The sequence below is a fragment of the Notothenia rossii genome (assembly GCF_949606895.1).
Source record: "Notothenia rossii genome assembly, chromosome: 5".
NCBI lineage: Eukaryota > Metazoa > Chordata > Actinopteri > Perciformes > Nototheniidae > Notothenia > Notothenia rossii.
The window spans coordinates 1,791,133-1,802,242 of NC_136903.1; the positions used below are offsets into that span (position 1 = coordinate 1,791,133).

Here is an 11,110-nt window from a genome sequence, read left to right on the forward strand (position 1 = left end):
CACTCAGATAAACAACCTTAATTTCTAGATTTCCGAAATGCATTTTGTGTTTGAATCAGACGCTCTAATCAACCTGAGAGTTTTTGAAGGTGCACTCAGACATTAAACGAGAATGCAATCCTTCAATCTTTAATCTTCTGCAGACATCTTGAACTAGATCTGAATGTACAGACACCTTCTTTCCTCACATCACGCCTGTACGATTTTTAATTTGCCTGTTTTTAAAGTTGAATGCTTATATATTTATACTTTTCTTCCTCAGGTCGCCCAAGAATCCCCAGCAGAAGATCATCAAGCGTGTGATCGGCCTGGAGGGAGACTTCATCAGGTAGGAACGTTAACAGATGTCTAATCAGCCCAAAGAGAGAGGAGATGATTCCTCTAATACCAACTTGATATTGTATTAAACTCCTATCATGCAAAATGCACTTGTATGTCTTTCATACATACATTTATCTTATCTTATCTTATCTTAAGTGTGAGTCTAAACGCCTAATGCCTGAATCTGCTTCATGGTTCTCACTTTCTTTGGTTCATTTGTTCTGTTTTAATCCAGCAGGTGAACCTATATGTTCATAAAATAGTGTGACAGCTTAACTGTGTGTCTTAAATGACTGAATGAAAACTTTTTTACAGACTCAGGGTCCAGATAAAAGACAAGACATTACATATAATAAATTACATAGACAGCATAAAAAGAATTCATAGTTTATATTTAAATCAGTGTCCTACAAAGAGACAACTATACCAATGTCTGCACAGCTGTGATTGGGTAGCGTGTGTAGCACTAAACCTTATGTTCGATAAGGCCAAGAGGATTTCATTATCAGAGTCATTAAGCCGGCAAATACATTCATACATAAGGTTTCTTAAAACAGCTTGTAGAGTATGGACTCCTGCAGCCTCAAACATTTCACTTTCACTACTAGACCATCGAGGTCTCTTCAGCAATATTCTCATGGCATCATTATAAGCTACTTGAAGTTTCCGTAAACTTGCTTTTCTGTAGTTTGACCACAGATGTGCAGTATACTGTAGAGCGGTTGTGCAATATGCTCTGAACCGAGACATCTTCACTCCATCAGTACACGCACTAAACTTACGTAGGAGAATGTTTGCTTGTGCATACATCATGCGGCATTGCCTATAAATATATTCATCTCATTTCATTTGTTCTGTAATAAAGTGTCCAAGATATTTTAAAGGTGTCCTGTCATGCTAAATGCACTTTTTGATGTCTTCTCTACATCAACATGTGTCCCCCGTGTGTCAGGAGACTCACTAAGTGTTAGAAAACAAACCCCTCTCTCTTTCCTCCGTACCCACATCTCTAAAAACGGGGGAACAACGGAGCTGATCCAGATTCGCTGCGTCATGACAACATTACTCAAATGGGCCAATCAGAAACGTTGCTGTCAGAAACAATGAGACGTGTTCTGGAAGTAATATGGTCTGTGTTTACATTAGCATGCTAACACTCAGAGCTAACCTGGACTGGAGAGAGTGTGTGTGAAGAAGCAGGAAATCAAAGGAAGTCACCTTGTGGTAAACCTGAGAGAGAGAGAGAGTTTGAGCTCCATCCTGTTCCAGAGAGAATCCTTGATGTGGTTTGGAACATGATGTGGAGTTTCATCACGGCAGCATTTAGCTGAGTTTCTGCTGGGAGAGTTCTTCCTGATGAGATCTACTCTCTCTCTGAAGCTACTGAACCAGAGTCAGCTCTTTAGGAACAGCTGAAGAGAGGGATATGAGGCTAGGGAGATCTGTTTGGTATTTTGAGCAAAGCACTTCAGAGACATGTTTTCTATGTATTTGTATATATCTGAGACCTATAATATATGCCAAAAAAAATTGCATAATGAGACCTTTAAAGTAAAGGCTTCCTGAGGGTAATGTGAAGACACACAGCTGCCTCTCTTCTAATCGCATCAGTTCGCAGTGAAGAGGTTCTCTCCATCACGCTGATCTCTAATCAGATTATCACTTGGTGGCAAGAGCCAATCACTGCTCAGCTCCTGACTCACAAAGGGGAGAGGATTGAACCTGTTATATATGTTAAACTTTTAACACAAGAAAGGATCCCTCTTAAGTTTTAAGTAAGATGTTTACGTTTTTGATTAGTAGAATATGTTAGGTACGGAAAACACTAGATATTATTTCCGTTATTTTGAGATTGAATTATAACAACGCTTCTGTTCTTGAGATTTGTACCTGGACCGTTCCCTTGTCCCAATAATAGCTGCTGTTCCTCTGCATGGCTGAACAAACAGCTCCCACTGCTGTTAGAAGCAGATCTGAAGTCAGGTCTCTGAAGTCAGGTCTGAAGTCAGGTCTGAAGTCAGGTCTGATAGTCGGGTCTGAAGTCAGGTCTGAAGTCAGGTCTGAAGTCAGGTCTGAAGTCGGGTCTGAAGTCAGGTCTCTGAAGTCAGGTCTGAAGTCAGGTCTGAAGTCAGGTCTGAAGTCAGGTCTGAAGTCAGGTCTGAAGTCAGGTCTGAAGTCAGGTCTGAAGTCGGGTCTGAAGTCAGATCTCTGAAGTCAGGTCTGAAGTCAGGTCTGAAGTCGGGTCTGAAGTCAGGTCTGAAGTCAGGTCTGAAGTCAGGTCTGAAGTCGGGTCTGAAGTCAGGTCTGAAGTCAGATCTCTGAAGTCAGGTCTGAAGTCAGGTCTGAAGTCAGGTCTCTGAAGTCAGGTCTGAAGTCAGGTCTGAAGTCAGGTCTGAAGTCAGGTCTGAAGTCAGATCTCTGAAGTCAGGTCTGAAGTCAGGTCTGAAGTCAGGTCTGAAGTCAGATCTCTGAAGTCAGGTCTGAAGTCAGATCTCTGAAGTCAGGTCTGAAGTCAGGTCTGAAGTCAGGTCTGAAGCATGTCTGAAGTCAGGTCTCTGAAGTCAGGTCTGAAGTCAGGTCTGAAGTCAGATCTCTGAAGTCAGGTCTGAAGTCAGGTCTGAAGTCAGGTCTGAAGTCAAGTCTGAAGTCAGGTCTGAAGTCAGGTGTCTGAAGTCAGGTCTGAAGTCAGGTCTCTGAAGTCAGGTCTGAAGCAGGTCTGAAGTCAGGTCTCTGAAGTCAGGTCTGAAGTCAGGTCTGAAGTCAGGTCAGAAGTCAGGTGTCTGAAGTCAGGTCTGAAGTCAGGTCAGAAGTCAGGTCTCTGAAGTCAGGTCAGAAGTCAGGTCTGAAGTCAGGTCAGAAGTTAGGTCTGAAGTCAGGTCTCTGAAGTCAGGTCTGAAGTCAGGTCTGAAGTCAGGTCTGAAGTCAGGTCAGAAGTTAGGTCTGAAGTCAGGTCTCTGAAGTCAGGTCTCTGAAGTCAGGTCTGAAGTCAGGTCTGAAGTCAGGTCAGAAGTCAGGTGTCTGAAGTCAGGTCTGAAGTCAGGTCAGAAGTCAGGTCTCTGAAGTCAGGTCTGAAGTCAGGTCAGAAGTTAGGTCTGAAGTCAGGTCTCTGAAGTCAGGTCTGAAGTCAGGTCTGAAGTCAGGTCTGAAGTCAGGTCAGAAGTTAGGTCTGAAGTCAGGTCTCTGAAGTCAGGTCTCTGAAGTCAGGTCTCTGAAGTCAGGTCAGAAGTCAGGTCAGAAGTCAGGTCAGAAGTCAGGTCTGAAGTCAGGTCAGAAGTCAGGTCAGAAGTCAGGTCTGAAGTCAGGTCTGAAGTCAGGTCTGAAGTCAGGTCTGAAGTCAGGTCAGAAGTCAGGTCTGAAGCAGGTCTGAAGTCAGGTCTGAAGTCAGGTCTGAAGTCAGGTCTCAGAAGTCAGGTCTGAAGTCAGGTCTGAAGTCAGGTCTGAAGTCAGGTCAGAAGTCAGGTCAGAAGTCAGGTCTGAAGTCAGGTCTGAAGTCAGGTCTGAAGTCAGGTCTGAAGTCAGGTCTCAGAAGTCAGGTCTGAAGTCAGGTCTGAAGTCAGGTCAGAAGTCAGGGGGGTGAACACATCACAGAGAGGGCTGTTGGTGCAGAGCTCCATGAAACAAACCTGTCAAACTGCAGCAGGTGTTTCAGAGTGGAGCTGAAGTCTTCTTTCTTTCTCATTTTTATCTCCAAACTGGAAACAGATTGGGAGCAGCCGCTCTGAAACACAGACAACAAAGGAAATCAAACTGAAAACCATCAGAGTTGTTGCCACACTGGGTGGCCTCAAACTGTCAGTGGCAAAAAGCACCTTGTATTATTATCGGCTCAAACACAACCAGAACACTTTCCTCCAAAAACACAGGTGCCGGATTTCAAGATAAAGACATTTTTCAGACCCTCTAGCGACAAATCAAGTGATTTAACAAAAATGCTAATTCCTATAAATGAGCCTTTTTGCTATTCCCCCCCAATGTGTGACATCACTGTGTGTGGGGTTATTTAACAAATTAGGCTTAATGTGGGCTTGAAATTGGTCTTGAATTGCCTTTGAACAAGCGTCAAGAAACACATTAAGAGGTGTGTGTGTGTGTTTGTGTGTGTGTGTGTGTGTGTGTGTGTGTGTGTGTGTGTGGGGGTGGGGGTGGGGGGGGGGGGTGGGGGTGGGGGTGGGTGTGGGTGTGTGTGTGTGTTTGTGATCCAGTCTGTCTCTCTATCTTTTCACTTTTTAATCAGATCAGGGAACCTCTGATCAGACTTTTGGAAACTCGTCACTGGAGCAACATGACTCATTTTTAATCCATGTGTTACATTTCAAGATGCATGCGGTGACTACTTGTATGATTAAGGTAATGTGATTATGAGTCACAGGTTATTTTAGGTTGAGTTAGTTATTTATCAGCAACATTTCTGTCCAATTTAACACACTGCTTTGTATCGTGCTGTTAGAGACGATAAGGGAACATCTTCTACTTCTTCCTCCTCTTCCTCCTCTTCCTCTCTGAGTGTATTTAGCCAGCAGGACTGCAGAACATCAACCTAAATGCTGAAACTGAGTTTAATCTAATGCTATCTGGAGGTAGGAAATGGCAGGACATCAGACCCCCAGATATGTGTTGTTTAGAGGATCATGAGATCAGCTTTGTGTTGGTGCAGATCCCAGGTCAGCGGCTAGGGGAAAGGATGCAGAATTAACTGGTTTCCTGGCTGTCAGCCTCTGTTGTCTCAGACGTAAATCACACACTCAGATTTTAACTGGAGACCGTCTGCCTGCCAGAGAGGATTGTTTTACAGATTCAGATCCAAACACTCACGTAAATCTCCAGAGGAAACTGAGTGGGAGTGTTAGCTCAGGAGGAGCCGCAATGAGCTAATGCTCACTCGTAAATAACGTTTATTTGTCTGTAAAGCCGTTAAACAGATCCCCGTTCAGCAGGAGGTGAACTGAAGAGTCACTCCTACTCGAACAAAGAAGACAAGAAGACACATGAAACACTCTGAAGGAAGGATGGGAGCTTCGACTGCATCTTTGATAGAAATAATGAATCAAACTAGAATACATATTCTGTACTAAGAAAGTGAAGCTATTGCAGTAGCACTTCATCTGGTTGGGCTTATAGACAGGAGATGTACTTGCAGGATTCAAGCTTTTGAGTTTGTTTCTTCATGGTAAATGCACTTTGGATAAAAGAGTCACATCACCACCGCTAAGCTAAAGGAGGCTAATGTTGGGCTATAAAGGAACTACAGCACGGTCACATGACCTCACGTCTCCACCGCTAAGCTAAAGGAGGCTAATGTTGGGCTATAAAGGAACTACAGCACGGTCACATGACTTCACCACCGCTAAGCTAAAGGTGGCTAATGTTGGGCTATAAAGGAACTACAGCACGGTCACATGACTTCACCACCGCTAAGCTAAAGGTGGCTAATGTTGGGCTATAAAGGAACTACAGCACGGTCACATGACTTCACGTCACCACCGCTAAGCTAAAGGAGGCTAATGTTGGGCTATAAAGGAACTACAGCACGGTCACATGACTTCACCACCGCTAAGCTAAAGGTGGCTAATGTTGGGCTATAAAGGAACTACAGCACGGTCACATGACTTCACCACCGCTAAGCTAAAGGTGGCTAATGTTGGGCTATAAAGGAACTACAGCACGGTCACATGACTTCACCACGCTAAGCTAAGGTGGCTAATGTTGGGCTATAAAGGAACTACAGCACGGTCACATGACTTCACGTCACCACCGCTAAGCTAAAGGAGGCTAATGTTGGGCTATAAAGGAACTACAGCACGGTCACATGACTTCACGTCACCACCGCTAAGCTAAAGGAGGCTAATGTTGGGCTATAAAGGAACTACAGCACGGTCATATGACTTCACGTCACCACCGCTAAGCTAAAGGAGGCTAATGTTGGGCTATAAAGGAACTACAGCACGGTCACATGACTTCACCACCGCTAAGCTTAAGGTGGCTAATGTTGGGCTATAAAGGAACTACAGCACGGTCACATGACTTCACGTCCCCACCGCTAAGCTAAAGGAGGCTAATGTTGGCTATGAAGGAACTACAGCACGGTCACATGACTTCACCACCGCTAAGCTTAAGGTGGCTAATGTTGGGCTATAAAGGAACTACAGCACGGTCACATGACTTCACGTCACCACCGCTAAGCTAAAGGAGGCTAATGTTGGACTATAAAGGAACTACAGCACGGTCACATGACTTCACGTCCCCACCGCTAAGCTAAAGGAGGCTAATGTTGGGCTATTAAAGGAACTACAGCACGGTCACATGACTTCACGTCCCCACCGCTAAGCTAAAGGAGGCTAATGTTGGGCTATAAAGGAACTACAGCACGGTCACATGACTTCACCACCGCTAAGCTAAAGGAGGCTAATGTTGGGCTATAAAGGAACTACAGCACGGTCACATGACTTCACGTCACACCGCTAAGCTAAAGGTGGCTAATGTTGGGCTATAAAGGAACTACAGCACGGTCACATGACTTCACATCACCACCGCTAAGCTAAAGGAGGCTAATGTTGGGCTATAAAGGAACTACAGCACGGTCACATGACTTCACGTCACCACCGCTAAGCTAAAGGAGGCTAATGTTGGGCTATAAAGGAACTACAGCACGGTCACATGACTTCACGTCACCACCGCTAAGCTAAAGGAGGCTAATGTTGGGCTATAAAGGAACTACAGCACGGTCATATGACTTCACGTCACCACCGCTAAGCTAAAGGAGGCTAATGTTGGGCTATAAAGGAACTACAGCACGGTCACATGACTTCACCACCGCTAAGCTTAAGGTGGCTAATGTTGGGCTATAAAGGAACTACAGCACGGTCACATGACTTCACGTCCCCACCGCTAAGCTAAAGGAGGCTAATGTTGGGCTATGAAGGAACTACAGCACGGTCACATGACTTCACCACCGCTAAGCTTAAGGTGGCTAATGTTGGGCTATAAAGGAACTACAGCACGGTCACATGACTTCACGTCACCACCGCTAAGCTAAAGGAGGCTAATGTTGGACTATAAAGGAACTACAGCACGGTCACATGACTTCACGTCCCACCGCTAAGCTAAAGGAGGCTAATGTTGGGCTATAAAGGAACTACAGCACGGTCACATGACTTCACGTCCCCACCGCTAAGCTAAAGGAGGCTAATGTTGGGCTATAAAGGAACTACAGCACGGTCACATGACTTCACCACCGCTAAGCTAAAGGAGGCTAATGTTGGGCTATAAAGGAACTACAGCACGGTCACATGACTTCACGTCACCACCGCTAAGCTAAAGGTGGCTAATGTTGGGCTATAAAGGAACTACAGCACGGTCACATGACTTCACATCACCACCGCTAAGCTAAAGGAGGCTAATGTTGGGCTATAAAGGAACTACAGCACGGTCACATGACTTCACGTCACCACCGCTAAGCTAAAGGAGGCTAATGTTGGGCTATAAAGGAACTACAGCACGGCAGCGGCGCCGGATTCATTTCAGAAGTGGGGGGGCCAAAAAGTGTGTGTATGTGAAAAGAAATGCTAAATCTACAGTGGTAATCAGTCCGCCAGTGCCTCCGCCAGGGCGGAGTGGTAATCACTCCGCCTCTCTGGCTACAGGAGGTAATGCAATTCATGAAACTTATTTAAAGAAATTCAAGAAATTGACATAAATTATTTATTCAACCGATGAACAATAGTTGTAATACAGTTACGAAAAGGACGAAGAGCCACTCGAACTGGCCTGGCTGGGGCGTAATATTAACTGTATAATAAAATAGGTCTTCCAATGAAACTATTGGTTAATAACACCTAACACAAGCTGTGATGTCATGTAATCAAAATCACATGACTCAAATGTCCAATCACAGGTGAGGGTGGAGGCGGAGCACCCTTCAAACAAATGTCCGACATTAGGCTAAAGCTAAAGAACATTTCCACGTGGCTAAATCTACACAATCTTCCTAGATTTTGCCGAAGTAAACCTCCCTTCGCTCACTGGCAAAGCAGAAGCTCCGGAGCACTTTTTTGAGGTCCAGGCCGTCGGTCAAATCTTTGTGGATGTGGAGGAAGAGAAGGTGATTTAAGCGGCGCTCGGACATTGTTGAACGGAGGAACGTCTTCAACCGACGGAGGCTGGAGAAGCTCCGCTCAGCTGTTGCATTTGACATTGGCACAGTCAAATACAGCCGTAGAAGTTTATCCACTTCACTGAAGAGGGATTGCGTGCCTCGTCCCTGTGCCGCCAGCATGTCGGTGATTGTGGACACCTTTGTCACCTGCATGATGGGTCTTTCAGCGGCGGAACTACTGTTGTGTGCCTGCAAAACTGCTGGAAACAGTGACAACTGGGTGGACAGCCGTTCCATGTCAATATCACCTGTGTACATGTCGACCAGATTTTGGGGGATGTTGATGCTGCCGAAACCAGGGGGACTGTTTACTGCTGTGAGGAGTACCTGCTCCATACTCATCAGCAGCTGCAGAGTGGGTTGGTTAAACCTGCGAGTCAGCTCAGAAGTGAGCAGGTCAACTACCTCAAAAAACTGGCTCCTGAAGTAGTCCTCTGGATTTTCCCACTGATGAGACGCATCCCCATCATCATAACGGCGTGGAGCGCGCCGCCTTGGAGGAAGAGCCGGGGCCTGGACCAGGTCGCTCATGTTCGTTCTTTGGGCCTCTTCAAAGATGCTGTGGAATGCCTCTGTGGACCTCAGGTTTGTGTAGTGTGTCTGGAGCATCTGCACTGCTGACTTAACTGTCTCTGCTGAGAGGTCTTTGGACTGGAGCACCCGAGCCACCTCTTCCGCAGAAGAAAACAGTGTAAGACACACTTTCAATCCGAAGAACACACTAAATTGAGTCATCAATGCCTGCAGCCCTGGTGCCTTCTTGCTTGCTTCTGTGTTCCCCCCCATTCGGATTATTTCATCCAACGTGTCGTAGACGGCTTCATAATTCGCAAGCAGGGATTTTATTGCACTGCCTCTGGCTGTCCAGCGAGTGGGGCAGAGCGGTGTGAGGCCACTGACAGTAGGAGAGGCAGCAGCTGCAGCATCCCTAATGGTATTAAAGATGGCAAGTCGTTTTGGTGAGTTGTTGATGACCTCATGTATGTCGTGAACTAAACTGAAGGCACCACGTACCATGTTGCACTTTGAAGCAGCTTCCTGGAGTATGAGGTTTAAGCTGTGATTAGTGCAATGCATTGAGATTGCTTTGGGATTGATGTCTTTAAAACGTTTGGCCACACCTGACATTTGTCCCTGTAGAACAGATGCGCCATCGTAGGTTTGCCCTCTCATGTCACCAATGTCCAGGCCGCATCTCAGTAACATGTCCTTAATAGTAAGCGTTATTGATAATGCGTCAGTCTTAGGACAGTCATACATTCCTATGAAGTCTTCATGGACAACATAATCAGCTGATACCCATCGTACAGTCAGAGACAATTGTTCATGCCCGGAGCAATCGCGAGTTTCATCCACAATAACTGCATAATGTTCTGCATTGTTTTTAATTTCTGTTAATAAAGTGGTGAGAGATTCCCGATACATTTGGTTTATGAGTTCATTGATTGTCTCGTGTGATGCATATTTCCCGGTGAGCATGAAGCTTCTCAGAGTGGGGTTTTTATCAGCTACGAGTTCTACTAGCCTTTTGAAATTGCTCTCCTTATCCTCATGCCCCCTGATTGCTAGGCCCTGTCGGGTTAGAAACTGCAGACAGCGCAGCTGCTCCATCATCCCATCTCTTCTTTTTTCCTGCTCAATACGCTCCTGTTGGACAAGCTGGATGTTGACTGGTGTTTGACTGAAGAAAGCACACTTTTTTTGAACACACTCTCTGTGAACATTGGACTTTTCGTGGCTGTCCAGGAGGCTTGGGCACTTTTTCCAGTTATTACATCCGGTATTTACAAAACTGTCATCTCCACATTTTGAGAAAGTTACCAGCCGTTTGACAGCAGCAAATCTGCAAATTTCACAGAAGGCCCGTTTAGTGGTTTTACAAAGAATTAGCCACTCTCGGTTTTTGTACCATTCTGCATTAAAGTACCTTTCTCTTTGTCCAAACGATCTAGCGGTCTCCTTTTTATCAACAATTAGCTGTGCAGCTTTACCCGTCTCGATGTCGCGACAACAAGCCTCCACGCAGTCGGAACCAGCCTGTTTCGGTTCAACGAGGCCTGCGGTTTTGACAGTCTCTGCGGCCGCAGAGCTGCTGCTTTTGGGTTTATCTGGCTGCGCTGGTTCTATAGTTGAAGGTCCAGGCTCCGGAGTTGTGGTGGATGTCAGGGATGTGACATTGAAGTGGTTGAATTTAAGTTTAGTTTGACTGTATTTCATTTTCTTATGCGCTGGTTCTTCTGACATGTTTGCGAGCTAAGTTTATCTTTCTAGGTTAACGGCTGCCACACACAGAACAACGTAACAAATAAACAAATCTCAGCTTTTTTATTGGTTGTAATGTAGGCTACTTGATACATTTGAATGGTGTGACAAAGTCCTCTTTGATTGGATTAAAATGTACATATTCTTCCTGTTATGTTTGCCTGCTTTATTTTACCTAGTGCAATATTTGAACTGCTCGCATTGACCCAAAGACACATTTTGAGTTGTATACACTGTTGGAAAGAGGAGATTCCTAGCTTTCTAATGATATCAGGATTGTTGTTGTACTCCAAATATTAAGCAAAATGTCACATTATATAATGATTGCCACCGAGTCATAATTTTGAGAAAAAGACGTTCAAAGTTTCCTCTTCT

The 11,110-nt window shown here is 45.2% G+C and overlaps 1 protein-coding gene across 1 annotated transcript in view; it reads left to right on the forward strand.

The window, feature by feature from the left end:
* immp2l (inner mitochondrial membrane peptidase subunit 2) overlaps positions 1-11,110 on the forward strand; it is a 110,729-nt gene that overhangs the window by 89,888 nt on the left and 9,731 nt on the right. Inside the window, exon 2 of the mRNA XM_079684021.1 lies at positions 263-328. Within this exon, the coding sequence (XP_079540147.1) occupies positions 263-328 (66 nt within the window). The remainder of the gene's footprint in view (positions 1-262; positions 329-11,110) is intronic.